Source organism: Colius striatus, chromosome 5 (genome assembly GCF_028858725.1).
Source record: "Colius striatus isolate bColStr4 chromosome 5, bColStr4.1.hap1, whole genome shotgun sequence".
In the NCBI taxonomy this organism is placed as follows: domain Eukaryota; kingdom Metazoa; phylum Chordata; class Aves; order Coliiformes; family Coliidae; genus Colius; species Colius striatus.
This window is the reverse complement of record NC_084763.1, coordinates 51,605,961-51,625,593: the sequence shown is the minus strand read 5'-3', so window position 1 is coordinate 51,625,593 and position 19,633 is coordinate 51,605,961. Positions and strand designations below refer to the sequence as shown.

The 19,633-nt window shown below is 38.4% G+C and overlaps 1 protein-coding gene across 9 annotated transcripts in view; it reads left to right on the top strand.

The window, feature by feature from the left end:
• The window catches only part of KIAA1217 (KIAA1217 ortholog), a 356,921-nt gene that overhangs the window by 274,792 nt on the left and 62,496 nt on the right, over positions 1-19,633 (top strand). For 8 of the 9 annotated variants that reach the window (XM_061996591.1, XM_061996584.1, XM_061996582.1 and 5 more), the window contains one exon: positions 4,156-4,249. In XM_061996591.1, the coding sequence (XP_061852575.1) occupies positions 4,156-4,249 (94 nt within the window). Of the gene's footprint in view, positions 1-4,155; positions 4,250-9,122; positions 9,384-19,633 lie in introns of those variants that run through there. The other variant, XM_061996590.1, reaches the window with a different exon arrangement.

Here is a 19,633-nt window from a genome sequence, read left to right as displayed (position 1 = left end):
TTCCTCTTTTATGTCAGGATGTAGCAACTAATGCAGTCAGTTCCATTACTAATTCAGAGCTTGGTCAATAAATGATCTGATTAACATCTGGGTGCATCTTTCTATGCCGTATTTTGTGGGAGTCCAGCTGTTTAATTAACCATGTGCCTTCAAGTCCTGATATTTGCAGTCTTCAAGCAGAAGAACCAGCTTCTCATGGTCCCTAGAAAGTGCCAAATCATGCAGGGACAAGACTCTCAGGCATACCTCAGACATGCTACACTCTGAAAAACTGTGCAAGAAAATATGGTGGGACTTTGTGCTATCCTTCTCATAAGAAATTACATGATAAAAAGAATGGATATAGGAGCATAAGAAGATGAAGGAGAAAGTAGAAAAGGTGTTTGCTCTCTGCTTGTCTGCCACCAGTGCAGGAAAATGATGTGAAAGTAAGAGATGTATACTGTCCACTGCTGCCTTGTTTCTTCTGGAGATCCTGTGGTTCAGGTGTTTCTCTGTATCATGTTGTACTTAAAAGAGCAAGTTGGAGCCTTTCAGCTTCCAATTTGCCCCATCTTCTTCTTAGTTTTTGAACAGCACTGCACTCCATTTTCTTACTTCTGCCTTGCTGTCCTCAGAATGTCTATCCAGTGCTTGTCATTAGCCAGCCTCTTGAATTTCACTTTGTGTTTTTATCTTCCTTGCTTTGCAGGCTCCCACACTCCTGTTTGGCCACTGTAGTGTCTATGTTAAGACCCATCTTATTTTTTACATCATCATTCATCATGCATTCAAATTTTCTTATACACCAAACAGTCTATTCACAAGATTAGATCAACTGATTAAATCAAGATAGGGATGACTATGTCTCTGTTGCAAAGTGCATTGTTGCCACCCATCATCTGGCCCATTGGCTGCTTGTCTCTCACTTTATCCCTCCATCTTCCCTTGAGTTTCAGACTAAACAGTTTATGACTTCATCTCTTCCCTAGCCCCAAGAATGTGGTTGTTGATTATCTTAATGCCACTCCAACTCTTTTTTTCCCCCACTCCCATTGCAGGCATCATTCTGCCAACCTCAGGCCTGGCTCAATCCCAACATCTGCATCCTCTGTTCCTATGCCTGGATTGTAGAGCTTTTCTAGAGGAAATCCCACAACCCAGCTGATTTCCTCCGTAACATTCCCTCCTTATTTCTACCACTCTTCTCACTAAGAAAACTTCAGCAATTCCAGCTTAATGGATTCCAAAGCATACATTTCCATCTGCATTTTCATCAGCTTTAAATAATTTCCACAAAAATGTCTCCATTTTGGTTCCTTACTCTTCAAAAGATCTTGCCAGTGTTTCAGATGAACAGATGAAACGAAGCATCATTTTTCTCTTTGCTTGCCTTATCTTCCTTCAATTCTTTTCTCTCTGCCTTTTCTTAAACACAGGTTTTTCAGTCAACTCTTTAAACTCTTCATCTCCCTTGGAGGCCATCTCATATTCCTCTGTGCCTCGCATCCCTTGCTTTGTCCTTGTATTAATTTATTACTCTACTGAAGTGCCTACTCTTGCATTGCAAACATTTCTCTGCCTCCTGACAAAACTGTCCCTGAACACAAGATACATTTCCAGTTCCCATTCCATCACCTTTCCTTCCTTCCTTCCTTCCTTCCTTCCTTCCTTCCTTCCTTCCTTCCTTCCTTCCTTCCTTCTTTCCTTCTTCCTTCCTTCTCTCTGTCTTTTTCTCTGTCTTTCTTTCTCTCTCTTTCTCTCTCTCTTTCTTCTGCATGACATCCCTATGACATAGCTTTTCTTTCCCAGCATGTAGTGAAAAAAACCACTCAGCTAGCTCATCAGCTTTTTAATAACCACTGCTGTAACAGTCTTTGCAGTTGACACAGGTGATCTTGTTCACTTATCCATTCAAATGAAGCAACACAGATCATTCTCCTAGTTTGATAAGCAGGCTGTTTCACATGCATTTTTCTCATTTGTCCTCTGGCTGTATCTTTTCCATCTCATTAAATATAAGCTACTTGTCTTCATTATGAGGGCTCCTCCAAGCCCACTTCATTGCTACTTTACATTTCTTTTTCAGTACCAAGTGCCATCTGCTTCCACTTGGTGAATAACACCAGCTTTCATTCTACATGTCTTTAATTTTCAAACAAGTGCCTTCATGCTCCCTCTCAGGTAGCCCTCTCAGAAGGCATTCAGAATGTGCTCAGAAGGCATTCTTTGCAGGCATTCTCAAAGACACTGTGCCTGGTCTCCTTCCTGCTCTGTTGCACTGCCTACTCAGAGGATGCCCATGATCCCAGGGTCTGTTAATGCTCCGCTGGATAGACAGGCTATGCTATTCTCCTTTATTTTTTGTTCCTTTATCTTTCTGCAGCTAACCTGTTGTCTTTTGTGTCTTCTATTCACCTTGTAAGCTGGCGAAGAGGTTGTATTCAGCACACACAGATCAATGGGGCCTTTGAACATGCCAAGGGCATCTGGGACCTACAGTAAACAAATAATAGTAATAATAAAAGTAGAGTAATATATACCTGTTATCAGTAATGTTTATCTTAGAATAGCAACACGAGGTGAAATAGGATTCACTTCAGAGATCAAACGGCTGGTATTTTGGTGCTTTGCCTTGCAGCAATGTTTTACTTCCAAGTGTCATGTCTCTACAAGAAGTTTTTATGGAGAATGCTTTTAAAACAAACTGCAGTTAGTTGAAGTACCATCTCATAGCCATCAGACAGAAAATACAGCAGATAACATTTATTTAAACGAATAATCTGCTGTTTCTTGAACTGAGGAGGAGAGAACTTGCTTTGTATCAAAAAGGACATATTTCCAAGTGTGAGGCAGAAAATGATAACTGAGACTCCCAGGGCAAGTCTCAAAATGAAAGGGTCACGTTTGCAAGATGGAAAACAGTTTATGTTACCATAAATAATTGAAGAACTTGAACTTGCCACAAAGTAGCTCTTTTCCTATGCAGTCTACAAGCAAACACTCATAAATACTAAACTTCTCATCAGCCCTAGGGCTCTTAAACAGAAGGCATTGATCTGTCTCTTAAGCTGTGGAGTTTAATAACTGCTTGACAACAGCAGTACAAGTTCTGACTAGCTACCCATTCAAAGCAATCACTGATTGTAATATGACATTGTAAGAAGAAAACTGGACCTACCCGGGAATCTTTCTTTCATTTTTAAATGATAATCCCAGTGATTAAGATCGGTTCACTAGACTTGTAACTGCACCTAGAGGAAAGGTGTAAGGAAACTCTCTAAAGATGACTACTGGGAGTGAAAGGAATTGCAGCTTTGAAAGGATGTAGGTGAGCATAGATTGGAGGCTTTGCTCCTGATTAAATGTGAACAAGAAATCATCAGAACTCAGTGCAAGTGTTTCAGCTATAAAATTATTGGAAGTTAGGTTTTGAAACAAAATAGAATAGTACTGTAACCTAACTCCTTCCTATATGTAGTAGTTGAAAAATGAGCTAATCAATGACAATGCTGGATCCTAATTAAATAAAAAGTAATTCTCTTAGGGCTTTCCATCTAGACCATTTCTGCGGTGGCTTTCATCAGAACTTTTGCCTAATTGTTTTTTTAATTCTTGGAGTTTTTCCCTTAAAAGCCTGAGTGTATTATAGATAAAGTTTAGAGGAAGGATTTATCTGTTACTGAATTTTTAGCTTTTGTTGGATTTGCTTTCAGGTTTATGAACAAGCTGATAATTAGAACTGCCTCAAGAAAAAATGCAATTAGAAAGACTGCTTCTCTTTTGATACTCTTCCTTCTTAGAATAGCAAAAATTCACGTGGGCTGAGTACACAATGAGGCATGTAAATATTAACTAAATCCTTTTGAGTGCCGTGTAAATGTTGATGCTCTATTGTCTTCAAAGTGTTTTTACTCTACAACAGGATCTTGAAAGAAAGTTAACACTATCTAATTTTTGTGGGTGTGGAGTTGTAGCAAAAGAATGATACTTCCCATGGGAAAGAGAATCAAAGTAGGCTTCTGTTTGTTTGTGTGTGGCTAAGTTATGGCATTTAGGCTTTTCTTATAGTTCAGCTGCAGTCTTACTCTGTTTGTCTGTTACCTGAAACTTTCAGGCAACAAAGTAAATAAAACTACTTTCATCTGCTATCATTGCTGATTCTTTTGATTCCAGGAATATTCAAGACCGATCTTTCCTTAAAGTTTACAACAAAGACCCTGCACACGCATTTAGTCACACTTCCAGAGCTGTAAATGGAGATATAAGGGTAAGTACCAGTGCTGCATTTTTACTCCTCTTTCCTCTGGGTTTTGTGATAAATGTTTAAATTCTTACCTTTAATATGTACACAACAATTCATAAATTGAGGGTATATTTACAACACATATACAGAAGAGGAAATTGATAATGCCTACTGTTATGTTGCTTAACTGCTTTGCTTTTTCCAATTACTTGCCCTGAGCATTAACTGGAGCTTTTTGTATCTTGTTTACTAACTTTAAAGTATGTGCATCAAAACTTAGTCTTCAGTTACTTATTTTAGGACTCAGACAGTACTCAAAGTTAATAAAACTTCTTATTTCATGTTTACAGACTTTTTGCAGTGAAGTATGACATGGTGTTAGTTCACTCCATAAAGGCTTTAGCATAGGCTGGTTTGCATTGGCTGTGGGGATGTACCTGTCTTGAACACTTTGTAAACGCTATGCAACACTTTGTAAATGACTATGTCAAATAGGAAATTATGGTAAATACCCATTTTGGTGTAAATGGCTTTGTCTTCTTCTAAAATTATCTACCTGTACTGAACAAGGACTAGTATATCTGTGTTTTCAATTGAACATTTTGTATTTGTAAACTACAGAGGAGGCATTTGAAAGATGTTCAGTTCCTCTGTCACTATCTCTGTCTTCTGACTGGATTGATATCTCCCACCTGAACATGGAGAGGACAGGAGATGCAGCTGTGCAGCACCCCTTCCACCATGTTAACTACAGCTAACATTGCAGCAGGGGATGGTGGTCTCCTCCCCATCCATCCTAGGTCTGTCTCTAGGAATAGTACAACCAAATGAGTTTGCTGGGGTCAGAGGTAATGCCACAAATCGTCCTACCTGCTTTGTGGCTTTATGTGTGCTCCGAAGCTGATTCAGCTGAGCAAAAAATTTCCTGTGAAGTGATTTGCTTAATTGTACTTGGCTTCTTGATTTCATTATCAATTCTAAGCATGTCTCACTGCTTCATTATTAATATTTCATGTAAGCACGTCTGCCGTTTCAACAGTTTAAGGCCTCATCTTAGAAAGATTGCAATAGTTTATTTATAGTCACTATTCTCAACCACCTCTCATTTACTTACCTCAGCTGTAAAATGGTCCTTTTGATAGGTCAAAAATCTAATTACTTGACTATTCACACCGTTTCACACACAACATGAGAGCAAATAGATGTGCTTCAAAGGACTGATGGGATAGTTTTCTGTACCCTCTTTAAGGTCCTGAAATTCTTTAATTCTAGTTATGTTCCTGTATCAGGAGGTGGATGTATGTGATACATCTCATTGATATTCAAAGGTGTGACATATATGATTGTGCATTATGACATTAACTAATGTAACAATTTCTGCTGAAATGCCAAAGATGCCATCTTGAAATCCTGTGCATCCAAAAAAAACCCAGGTAATTTCTCATTTGGCTTTTCTTTTATATTGGCAAATTTCTTGTCTTTCTGGTCTGAGAGGTGAAGTCAGAGCCAGGATTTTCATAGGGGATTTGTGGAGAAACATGCAAAAATCTTCCCTTTGATCTGTGTAAACTTTTTCATTTCAAAGTCATGAGCATAAAAACAAGTGATTTCTTGATCTCTGGAAATAATGCAACCTGTTTGTCTAAGGATGTGTGTCTTCTGCTTGGGGTCTTCCTTATGTAGCAGCACTCAGATCTTAACTGAGACTATTCCCAAAGTAATAATGCTCTCTCCAGTGCTCATCATCTGGAGTCTAAAAAGCTGGAGCATGCACTGCAACTTTTCCTCTATTCAGCAGGAGTATTGTAGGTTCTTTTCACAAATCTCTGACTTTGAAAAATTTGTAGGAACGTGGTAGTCTAATGGTTTCTACCCTTTGGTTCAATCTGGTTGAAATTTGCCTGTGGATTTGCAGGGTATGAGGTCAGGGGATCCAACCACCAATTAAAAGGTTTGGAAATGGGGGTGGATGAAGTGAAAAATGTATGCTTTATGTACGAGAATTGCATGATATCCAAAAGATTGTGGAAAAAACTTTGCTTCTCATCCCTCCTTTTGTGTTTGTGTATCTGTGTGTTGGGTAAATTGATGATCTTCAATTTCATGTGATACATGAGTGCTAAATTCACTACAGTGGTAAGTGGGAAGTAACTCTTGTAAACTGTGCTCTGCATTGAAATTATTCAAAATATCTACAGAAAAGCAGCTTATTGTCAGACTGGTTGAGAACAGTGTTTATGTGGTGGTTTAGCCCAGTGTCCACCAAGTCATAAAATCACTCCCTCTCCTGAACTGGACAGGAGAGAGAGAATATCATGAGTTAGCTGTTTTAAGTACATTTTTCCATGGTAATACTGTAAGTGTGGTGATATCTCCTGCTGTATGTGAGCTAAAGCTTTGGGATTTTGAGGTTTGGGAAAATTTTTGCTATTACACATTTCTCTACCGTTTGCCTTCTTGTCCCTTTGGAACATTTATCCCTGGTTTTGATGATGTTCAGACTTCTATTCTTGTGATTTATAAACATTTCCATGTAACAGACCCAAAATAATCTCAGATAATAATGTTAGCTGCCAGCTTGGACACCTGTTTTAACTACCAAACAGATGTGAGACCTGTATAAGAATTGGCAGTAACACTTGCAGTATAAAGTATTAACCATATGGATAAGAAGACTCAGAATGTGTGAGAGGAACGTGGGATCTGAGAGTTTCAGATCTCCTATCAAACTGCTCAGTTTTCATGTCTCTTAATTCTAGTTCTCCCGGTCTTCTTTCTGTTTCATACGTTTTTCTGAATGGGATGTGTTTGAGAGAAGGGGTTTTGTTCAGGGTCTAAAGGACAATTTCTCTTGAAATCTTTCAGAGTGCCTTACTTTTTTTCTAAGGCTGTGCTGTGGCTGTTTACCTCTTGAAGACCTTGATTTATTAGACAGGTGTGCCACGTTAAATGCTGTTCAAACAAGAGGTAGTTGCACAGTGCCATCTCACTGAATATTTGTGTTTGTGCTCTTCCTTTTTCTATTATTCCTTTCCCAAAATGTACAATGAAAATCTGTAGCATTTCATTCATTTATTCCTTTGCCTGAGCTCATTACATTTATCAGAACTTCCTTGCTCTCTGTGCAATGATACTTTCTTTTGACTAAATAACATCTCATGTCCCAATGTTTAAATCATCTTTTTATTCTCTCTGGCATTGTTTGCAATTCCAGGGCAAATGCAGGTACACAGCCATGCCAGCCTGTACTGTTAGAATGAACGTTTGTGATTTGCATAGATTTCAAGAGGAAAAGGCTTTCTCAGGCTTACTAAGTGTAGGGTCTGGGTTGCCTCTCTTTTCACATTCAGCAGTGATGTAGAGATTGGTGTAGGTGACAGTAAAGAACCTACAGCAGATTTTCATATGTTGCTGAATGAGTTTAATTTCTTTGGAAGTGTCACAACTCCTTTTATCTGTCATTACATCTTGTCTGTATTTCTGGTGGCACAGATGGATACTAATAAAGTTGGTTTATGCAGCAGTTTGTTTTGGGCTTTATCTGTCAGTCAATTCTGAGATTCAGGAGAGAACTTTTACTTCATAACAAACCGGTGGCTATTTTACTTGGCAATCTTTCTCTTCCCATGCACCTGCCCTAAAGTATGTGGGTTACACTTTGTTTGAAAATGTCCTACACCCACCATGTTTTTGCCTAATTCCCTGACTTGCATAAGACCACAGCAGGTCAGCACCTTATCCCAGATCCCTGCTGGGTGGGCAAGGAGAGAATATCCAGAGTGCTACTTGTGGCTACTGTTGTATTGAGGTACACTTTGGGGTGTTTTGGATTTCTTAAGAGACCATGGCTCCAAGAAAGAAGAATTTGGTCAAGTTGAGTCAGAGCTGAGCTGAGGGAGTGAGAGATACCTGGAAACTCCACGTGTTTCTGGGAGTTAGAATGGCAAAATGATGATAATGTTCCTGGCAGCAATGGGGGTTTGGACTGCCAAGGTGAGAGGGAATGTGTTGAAATGAATTGTACAATAAAAAGGACAGACATTTGGTAATTTGGGTAAACTGTTGTGCTAAGTAGCTTTTATTCATGAAATTGTGCAACAGCAGCTTTTAATTTTTGACCTGAAAGTGGCTGGCTTGCAGGTTGCTACTGTTTTTACTTTGCAGAGTTTGATGCACTTTAAGAACGTGAAAAGCACTTACAAGTGCTCAAAATCCTCAGACAACTCCTGAAGAATCTAAAGCATTCAAGGACTCTGAGATTCAGTGCTGGTTTGCAGGAAAGATGGATAATAAGATCACCCTTCTGTCTTCTTAAGATACATGTAAACATACATCCAACTTCTTTCAGATATTTAACTTCATTTGATTGTGATCTTAACATTGATTAACATAAAAGCTGCAAATGCTGCCAAAATTACATTTATTCAGTGCATACTGCAGCTTAAAAAAAAAAACAGTAACAGCTCCTTAGCTTCTTGAACTACGTAGAATTATTTAGAGCAAAAGTATTTATTTGAAAAGAATTCAAGCAATAAATTAGGTGAATGCTTCTTAGTTCTAGGATGCCGATAGGACAGCATTTATATAGGTTGCCATGTGTTTGCCTTTCTGATCCTGTTACTACAAAACTTTGTTTTCTTTTGGGAAGGAAAAGGAAAAAAAAAAGCAAATGTTAATACCTCTATTATCTGATAGAAGCCTTCCAAATGATACAAATCTCATCTTTCCTGCTGTTCTGCTGTCTGCTTTTTCTAATGCTCTTTTTGTCATTGAAAGGTTATGACAACATGAGCCATATTGTATTTATAAACATCACGTGTTTCCTTGATATGACTTGCAGTGTCTGCCAAACAGAACACATGGAAGAAACATTTCTCATTAGCTCAGCATTGGTTTTGGTTATACTGATTTCCGGGACAGGAAAAATGCCTTCCTTACTCAGATTTAACTTTCATATAGTAGAAAGAAAGCCTCTGAGTGTCCATGAAATCTCTTTCAAGACCCTGCAGTTCTTTTAGCCCACATACTTTGTTTGAGGAAAAGAGAAAAACAGTTTTGTTTTAAAGGGAAGATGTAATGGCATATATTGCTGAAACTAATTCTGAACTAAAATACCTGCCAAAGTCATCTTGAAACAGAACTCACCAAGAGATGTAAGGTAAGATAATGCTTATAAACAATTAAGGATACATAATTCATTTTCTTCTTTATTTTTTCCAAACTGAAATATCTTTTCAGATTAACTAAGAAGTTAAATGAGAACAATGAAAACTGTTTCTTCTTCCTTGAGCTTTATGAGAAAATAAATGCTTACTTGCTCTCTAAATTACCAAACTCTACTTAACAGATTTTTATGTCTCGTTTCAAACTTACATATGAAACATAAACAGTTCTTTTCCAACTTGCCATTACCAATCTTCCTGAGATTTGAATGTAATATATAAGTCTTTGATGTTCTGGATTTATTTTTTTTACTGATACAGATTTTACTACTTTTGCCTCGAATGGGTTGTCAGTAGTTGCCAATTATTTATGAAACTACAGAGCTGTAGACACTGAGAAGTAGCTGCATCAAATTAAACTGTGATGAAAGATTGTAAATGTACCTGTTCTCTTTCATTCTTGTGTCCTTTGATATACAATACGAACTGCTGTATAAAACCTTAGTTAGTGGGAAAGTGGATAGAGTTTTAAGGAAAAAAGTATTTATTTTATGTTAACTACACATAAAACAATATATACATCTCAAATGTTATCTGGCAAAAAGTCAGTTTGTTCAAAGATGTGATCCTGTGTTACAGTTGGATGGATACTGCATTGTGGCTTTTTTAATGTGTGCTTTGGTGTGTTATATTTATTTCTCAAACACTGAATATAACCATGTAGATCCTATTACTATAACAACATTTTAAAATATACCCTTTTTAAAAAACTAAATAATAAAGATGGATTTTAAATTGATATTGGACTGGATGTTAAAAGGAAGTGTCGTGTTCTTGATATTAAACCGTTCAAGGAACATGAGCTTGCCGCACCCATGTAGTAATCTTCCAGTTAGTTTAAGAGGAGTGTCATATGGTGGATATCACAAACCAGTTACCTGGTAACTCCCAGAGAGTTTCGTCTGTGGAAACAGATCAACTTACAACCACAATACAGTTGTTTTAGTGGAGTTTTTAGAGGGAGAGTGCTTTATTTCTCACTTACAGGCCTGTGTTCAAGCTAGCCTGCCATTCATGTTGCAGTTTGCTCGAGTTTGCCCTGGAGCTGATGAGTTACTTAATGACAACATATGATCTGTCTTCTGTGAAGGTTGCTTCAGCTCTTCATTAAAATTAGAAGTCTTATCTCTCACGTATGTCAGAGATTCTCAGGCAAAGCTTTTTCTGCCTTCACTGGGAGCTTGCCCTGGATAAAAATGTAAGGAATGGATTTGAGTTTGTTTTTACTGTCTGCTAGTTGCTGGTTTTATTCTTATTCCACCTCTTTTTACATAATGTTTCCTTTTCCCATTTCTTTAGAAATTTTACCTTTTGGGGTTGTTTTCACTGCCCTTGGTTTTAGTAGAATAATTTGCACTAATTTGGCTGTCTAGTTGAAATTCCTAGGTAGCTGGTAGAGTGAGATGTTGCCAGAGCTCCCTAAGCACATTGATGGATGATAAAAATGCTCATGACTGTGATCTCCTTTATTAGGAGGGGGAGATTGTCTTTTACAGGTAGCTTGTCTGAATTGCTGGGTCCCATCAGCCAAAATCCAACCAAGCTTTGTGGTTTCCAGTTAGCTTTCTGAATGCACTGCTACTTGAATAGGGGTTAAAAATCACTTTGTGTAAGTGGATGTTTTGGTACCACAGTTCCTAGAACCCAAATGAAGTTAGAAGCAATGTTTTTTACTTATTCACACCTGCCATTAGCTTGTTATTCAAGATACTAGCTTTCCCAATAGGTTTTTCACAAATCCAAAATGTGCTACTTCATGATCAAGACACAGTTTCTTTGCTTTCCACTGTCTTCACTTCAGTATATTATTAGTTACTTACCTCTAGATAAGCTTAATAAATGCTAAAGGGAATTAATTCTGTCCTTCATAGCTTTTAACAAAGAGAAGTTCATCAGTGTCTTGTTTCTAAGAGAACACAGCTACATATCTGAGGACCTTGATTCTTCTCCATGTTGGATTGTACTTTTTCTAATAAGGGCTCTGGAAAACTAATCAGAGTTCTGAAAATTTAAGCAGTAAAAATATCTTTTCTTGGATACATTTTAAGATCTGGGCTTAAAAAATCCTCAACTGGCAAAAGCAAGGCAGCTGCAAATATCAGCAGGCAACAGGACTCCACGAGAAATGATGTGATGCTGAAATTATTTTCTGTGTGAATATTTGCCTTTCTGACATCATTGCAAATTAATACTCTGTGTGACTAAGTGAAAAGACTGACAGGGTTTGTTGGGTAAAAGGCTAGTCCCTCAGTCACTCAATGTTTATTGTAGATAGTTTGGCCTAAGGATAGGCTAGGTGATTTACTTCGGCCATGCTGACCAGTTTGTGTATTCTTTTGGATAGAAGGGAGTAAAAAGGAAAGAAAATGTAAGGCTCAAACAGTATTGGAAGAAGTTTATGATCTAATTGAGGCACTGATAGCACCTCTAACATAGCAAAAGATGTACTTGCTGCTGCAAATACTGCTGGGTCTTCTAGCCATGAGGTACAGTGCAGCTTGGGCACGTATATTGCAAAACCCACTTGTATGTAAAGCTTCTGTGACCATTTCTATTGCTGATAGTGCTGACTCCAAAGCTCAGCACTACAACTTATTTCTTCTGATTTGCTATGTCATTATATTGGAAGAAACAGCTGCCTACAGGTGTAAATGTGTTGCTTAGGTCTCTTAACTATCAGCACTGTTTTACAATGTTTCCTATTATTATTTTCATCCTATCCTATTCCATATATCTGTAACAGAAATTGTATTTTGAATCAATTGTTTGGTAATGCCACATGAGAGCAAGGGTTATGCTTTCCTTTATGTTCATTTAACCATGTCAGCTTGTTCAGTTTGATTTGGCTTCAGTGCAGTGAGAAGAGATACAAATATGGAACAAAAATAAGAGCTGAGCCATTAGTACAGCGAGTCAGAAAGTCATACATTTATTTTGATTTATGAGTGCAGTTACTAATGGTATTTCTTTTTTTGAAGAGCAGAAATCTGATATACAGCATATTTAAACCAAATAAAAGTGCTGATCTGTACCAGAACTGCATTTCTTTGAAACTATTCCTTTTTTGGAAAAAAAAAAAGAGATGATGCCATGAGTTCAGTGGTGTCCTGAGGAAGTGCTGAAATCAAGACTGGTCTGGAGGGTTTGGCACCCAGTGTTGGTGGTAGCTGTCTATGTTATGTACATGATGTACTTGATCTCTTCAGGAAGAAGGAAGGCAAAATACTTGCTTCATCTATGTGAATTACATGTCTCCTGTCTCTTCTCAGAAAATTCTATCTAAAAAAAGCATCTGTGGAAAAGCAAAAGAAACAAACAGTTGGTTTGAAAGGAAAAGAAACAGTTGGTTAGAATACAGAACTAGTTATGAGGGGTGTCATGATGTTAACTTTAAAAAAAAATCAGTAACAGCTTTTTTATGTTCAGTCCAAACAGTCTAATAGCTTATAGGATGGGTGGGTCATGCTATACTGATGAGATAAATGTGGATGATGGCAATCCAATGATGTAATTATGTAAATCCGACCTTTTTAGGATTGAAATGTGTTATGTTTCAATGTGTTTATATTTTTGTCATTTGTGATAACACACAAATCTTGGCTGAAATGCCAAGGGGTTTCTTAGTGTACACACCATGCTATTCTGTCTAGAAAGTACACTAAGGAAGCACAGGAAAATCAAGCATGGGTGATTTATTAACTTCTGTCTGCTTAATTGGATAATTTTAACTGTTTTTTTTTTTAAACTCTCACATTCCATTTGTTTGTAGGAAATGAAATACACTCATAAATATGCAGAAGTGAGTGCCTGTTCACTGATCTGGATGATTGTCTTGCCGATCAGGAGTAAAGTAATGCAGACTGGTAACGGGGAGATAGCTCAAACAATGAAATGTTGCTGAGGGAATAAACATCCACACAGAGATACCCTGATTTTAGTCAGGTGAAGGCAAAATGTGCTGCATCTCGTGCATCATTTTACTTAGATTGTCTAGAGTGTGGCTAGACTAGAAGCCCTTTTGGGACTACGCTGGGTCAGGCTCTACATGGCATGCAGAAAGAACACTGACAGCTAATCTGTGACAATGTCAACTAGGGAGTGTCAGCAGGTTCAGTACAGGTGTAACCCAGCCAGTTCAAATATAGAGGCTACTCCTCTAGCTAGATTTTAAGCTGATGCACATTGTAAGGTCATCATTTTATGGCAAGAAGTATAACATTGCTTTCCCCTTATCTTTCTGTTGGATTCCTGTTTCATACCTGAAAAAAGAGGATCTTATTCTAGGAATGGGAATGGCCATTGGATGTTATGATACTCTTGATGTGCAGGTGCACTTGAGGTCGTAAATCTATGTGGTCAGAGGGCTGATAACATGATGGAATTGATACTGGGAAAAGGTTTTCTGAGAAGCAAGTGCTGCATGCACACTAGTATGATGTGTCTCACCATTTCTCAGAGCTTGGTGGTGATTTCATCAAAACAGAATTTCTGTTGTCCCCCACTAATGACCAGAAGTGTGCAAAGGGCAACAGCATTGTCTCTTAGCCCTGGTTCCCACTGCATATCAAGTCTCAAAGATGCTGCACCAAGGCCTGACTTGGAGAGATCTGTTATTTGCTGCAATGGCTAGATGAGACGAGGCTGTTTCAAATCTTAACTACATCTTCAGTGGAAATGGCTGAACTGAGTGCCAGGTTTCAAAAGCTATTTGTAGCTTTAAAGTGCATCTCAAATATCTTTGCTTTGCCTATGAGAGTGAATTGCAATTCTTTTCCTTCCTTACAGGCTACAGCACTGTAACCATGAGAACTAATGCAAAATCTTCTAGCCTTGAAGAAAATTTGCACTACTTATTTTTTTTTCCACTCTCACCCTGTTTCTCATTCTTTCATTGAGTTTTTTGTTGACTTTTGTTACTTCTTATTAATATTTCTGCATTATATATGGACTAAGCAGGAAAAAATTCATGCTACAAACTCATTTAGGCTTTAAAAAGTTTAGGCATAAGTAGGACAGATGAAGAGGACAATGAAAAGTGGAGGTGCTTCTAGAGACCCTTAATTCTAGCTGTCAAACAAGAGCCACAAATCAGGTTGGAGCCACCAAGGTGGGTCACTTCCATCTAGCCATTGCTAGATGGACTAGCAAGCAGCAGCTGGAAAGAAGCTGCCACTGTCCCTTCTAGTTATAGCATCCAACTTGACTTAGAGGAAAAAAAAAAAGGATGAGAAACAGAGCAGGGAATGAGCTAAATGAAAAGACACATGGGCAGACTCACTGTAGAGAATTAGGAAAAAAGTCTAATCCTTACAAGCTTGGGGTAGAAATTGCCGCCCACTGCACTCAGCAAAGAGAGGTTGGGAATGCCAAAGGGCAGGGAGTCCCACCCAGCTGTTGAGGGAACAAACAGACCCTGGAGGGTCCCTGGCTGACTGTCTTGTAATGCAACATTAAATGAGACGAATCCTTGATACAGAGCAACTAATAGTGCTGTCTTAACTTTTGAGAGATGCTTAATGCATATATGTCTGCAGTACATGCTGTGATATTTTCCTACAGCTAGGAAAATATCTTTGTTTAAATCAGTACAGAATTGAGGGGGAAGCATGAGGTTTAAATTACAGGGTAGAGAGACAGACTGCAGACCTGACGTAATAGTTGAGTTTTGCAGAACCTTCTTCATGTGACTCCAGTGAGCATTGACTATATTTACTCTAGTAAAGTTAAAATAAATTTGGAGGGGCTTACAGAGTTTTCAGTGTGGGATTTCCCACTTGTACTTACTTGCCTTTAATTTGTTAATCCCTAAAATCTAGAATTCCTGATTATGTTGATCTGCCATTACCAAAGGATAGGCAAAAAGTGTACCAGCAGTGTGCTGGTTCAAAGGCTTGCATACAGGTTGCTCCACACTTCAAGCCCCAGCTCTTCTAGCAAATGTGCTACTTTGCCAGCAGTGAAGCTGTAGAGCTGCCTGACCCCTTTATAGTGGTTCATTCTAACTAGTAGTGATGTGCTCTGTGGTGTGGGAGTGCTTTTTGTTTGGATGTTTGCTTTTTTTTTCCTTTTTAAGAACTAGGGAGTTTGGAATGAGTATAAGAGAACTTTGTGGTGCTTGTGTCTACCCCAAGGCATATCTGTTTCACTGCATGCATTCAGAATAACAAAGCAGAGGGAATAACAAAGAATATGTATGTTTAGGAGAAGATAGTGTAGTCTGTACATAATCTCAAATCCTGTATGTGTCAGGCAGACAGAACTGTTCTCTTCCCTCCCTGTTTGTTTAGCTTGGCCTCTCAAATCCAAAGAGCTTCTGTAGGATTTTCAGTCTTCAGGGAAACACTCCTTGCAGGTATAAATACAGGCAGTGGGCTCCAGAGATGGTGTGAAAAAGATGAGGCCAATTTGTAAGAGTTATTCAGGGTCATGGGGAAATTCAGGGAGTTATTCAGGGTCATGGATGCCAATATGTATGTCAACTCAGTGCCTTGGTGAAGGAGAGCAGCTTGGGATTCTGTGTTCTTAGATATGACCTGTCTTTTCTTCCTCTGATGGCAGTTAGGAGGTAAAGCCTGGGACCGATCGCCTTTCACTGGAGAATGTGAATAACCACACTGAGAGGTCATTGGTGCTGGCCTAAGCAGAGGGAAAAAAGATGCTGATGGTGGTTCTCCATCTGCCTTTAAGAGTCTTCTGTATGGGAGGCTGCAGATGTATGAGATCCTGCAGGCAACTCCATCCATAGCTCTTTATCCTTCTACGCTGCTGGTTTCTTGGAGCAGAATTAGAAGGTGGGTGGGCTATAGAACTGGAGAAGTGTCATAAGATCTTCCTTGGCAAAAAAAAAAAAAGACCAAAACCACCTCAAAGAACCCCAAGCCCAACCCCAAAAAACCCAAGATAAAATAAAGCTTCTCTTGTGATACAGCTTGAAAAGCCATCATCAGCAAACTGTCTTGGCTTCTGCTGGTCCGAACTAACTTGTTGGAATTAAGCAAAACCCCATTGACTCCGTCACAAGCTTTGCTGCAGGGTGGTGAGGATGAAACTAAGTCCTGAGTTAGTAACAAGCAATTCAGCCTGTAAGTGCTTCCCTGTTTTCTGTCAAGGAAATTGTTGTTTACAGCAGTAGAAGGCATTAACTGCTTAATTATTTCCATTCATGAAAGTATTATTAAGGGAATAGGAAACAAAAGAGCTGTTATCAGGAACAGAAGGAACTTTGATCAACGGTGAAGCAATAAGTTATGCCTGTGCCACGTGTGTATACCCCACAGTAGACTTCAGGATATTCTCTGACTTTATAATTGTGTATCATGTTTTACTGATGTTGTGTTTCTAACATTTTTTCTGCTTAGAAATGAAGGAAGCAAACAAAAAATAAATTACTGTGATGGGCAAATCGATGGAAAGGTCCAACAGACTACCATTAGTATTACTGTAGAAGAAAGTCTGGTGACTGGCAGTTGAGCTGAGTGGTAACTTAGGCCTATCATTAACATAGACGTTAACAATGATTTTAAAGTAATAAGCTAACCCAAACTTCCAGACACGATCTCAGTGAAACGTAGGATGTTGTGCTTTGTAGGGACATGCCCTTTGTTTATACAGGAGGTTAAACTGAAAGAGAGCTCTTGTTCTGTAAGGTACATTATAAAATGTATGGCAAGTAATTATATGGCAAGTAATTAAACACGGGATAATACATGGCAAGTTAGGCAAGGCTTGAGGGCTCTGATAAAGTAATTGAAATGGAAAGTGATGCTTGAATGGTTTGTGTGCATTGTTAGAACCTACAAATTAAATTACAGCCTTAGTAATGATATATCTGTGTCATATTTATGACATTGTGCCTGATGTGTTTTAAAATTAAAAGAAGATTCATTCCTCTCATGAAGAACTTTTTGTATGCATCAGACATACTTGAAGACTCTTGCATACAGTGCCAGATGTATAGAGAACTAGTTATACTATGTCTGATGTTCTGGGATATACTTCATCATGCCACAGTCCAATTACTGAAAATGTGCATCGTACCAGCTTGCAATTCATGGCAGCCAAACTGCAGTGAAATATAGTGGCCTGTTTTAGCCTGGATACTAGCATAAAAATGTGATTTGTCACTGCAGGTTTGTTAGCCTGTAAGGAAGAGCATGGAAGAATATACTCTGCAACTGTTGCAAAGGCTTGTGGCATAAACTTGTGCTAGGATAATTTGGTTCCATTTTGGAGTCAATGTTTTTGAGTCTGGTTGGTCAGCAGAAGTAAGCAGCTTTTTAACTAGGTCAAGTATATACATCCATTCATTACAAGGGAATGCTTGACTGGTTAGTTAAACCTGCCAAATAGAAACCAGATGGATGCTTCAATGGTAAATACTGCTTTCCTCCTATGCTGCAAGAAACAAGCTGTGACTGAGGAAATTTGAAATAAAAATGAATAGATTTAACATTGTTCCTATGCTATAATAATACCTTGTTATCATTCTAGTGCAAAGTTTTAATAAAAAATAGTATTTTAGAATACTTTAGCGTGAACCTGTGAATATGGAAGACAAACTATTTGTTGCATTGCTGAAAAGACCTTTTGTATTACACTGCATAAAAATTTTGTGAAGTTCTGGTCAAAACCATTAATTTACAATATCAATCACAATACACAAGCAGCTGGTTACAAAGCTGGAGAAGAACTTCCCTACAGTTGGGCTGGGTGTAGTAAGGGGTGGAACACCTGAAATTTTAGTTTTGGCTACCAGGTCTGCTCTGATCTTTGGCCTGCTACTTAAGTGCTTTGTGTCAGATTGCCCTTTTGTAGCAGAAATGAGTGATGCCTCCGTCACTAATAGCTGAGAGACTGTTAGCAGTACTGTGAAACAGCAGTGTTACTCCAGTAAGGTCTGATTGCAGTTGGTTCTTAACAGCAACATTAACTCATGGTCATGTGCTTAAACTGGATTTTGAATCTTTTGAATGCCAGTCATTATGATGTAGGAAATTCTTTTTACTTGCATAGAAACAAAAATAAGCAAAAATCAAAACCCCAAACCAATAGCAAACAACCCAACCCCCTAAACTAGGAGATAACTGCAGAACCAGGGAGTGCTTGTGTCGTGAGATTTTCCCCTATGATATGTACCATCTCTTTTAGACTGTAAATGCTGTCTTTTTAAGAAGATATTTTCTATATTCTAAAGTCTTCTGGGGTGAGAGGATGAAAGGGAGGGAAGTATCCTTTCTGTTCTAAACGATTATTATCATTTTAACATTTGCCTTCTCTATCATGCCCCTTTTTAAAAAAAGAAACCCAACTAATCATAATGGCTAGTGTGGTGTGTTGCAGAGATAACAATGAGATTGATTTATGGGGGCCCCAAAGTTCAGGTTAGCCAGGCAGCTCAGGTGCTTGGTTAATGAACAGACAGCCTCCTCCACAGGAGGAGCTTGGGCTTCCTTCGTCTGAATGCCACTACCAATCTGAGTATGTGAGAGGCTTCTAAGGTTTATAACTGATGTATTTCTTTTTTCTATAATTGTATGTACTGGGTTTGCTAAATAATTGGAGGTCTTCACTTGTTGAGGAATTATTATGTATGTGTTTCATATTGTTGCCTTTGAAATGCACTCTCTTACCTAAACAGGGGTTACTCACTGTTTTATTTATGGCTTTTGCTTTTGTGAGTCTCTCTTGTGCTTCATTCCATAATGTTAGCCTCTTTCTATACATCTTATAGGCACACATTAAAAAATGGTTGAGTGATTGAATCACATAGTGTTGCACAGTTTGTGACTGGGTGACATGCCAAGGAGGTTATTTAGTGACTAATTTCGAAGGGGAGGAGAAATTGCAGGCTTGTCATGTGGAAAAGTACTTCAGTCCATTGAAGCAGCATTACTTAGTTGACCGGGTAAAGCAAGATGGCTTGTCCTTGCTGTGAGCAGAGGGAACAAGGAACACTTTTACTATTTCCAAACCTTTTCCTAGAAGACATGGATATACAAAATATTATACCATAGACTGAGAATTTAGATCCAAGGCTGAAAGCAGAAAGTGCTTTAATAGAAGAAGTGGAACCTAATGTTCATTTCACTGCTGTAGCCATTCAAGTGATTTCCTTAAGTAACAGTAAGTGGATTTAATTATTTCAGAGGAAAAAATCTCATCTAAGTTTGTTGTATTTGTCTGTAGG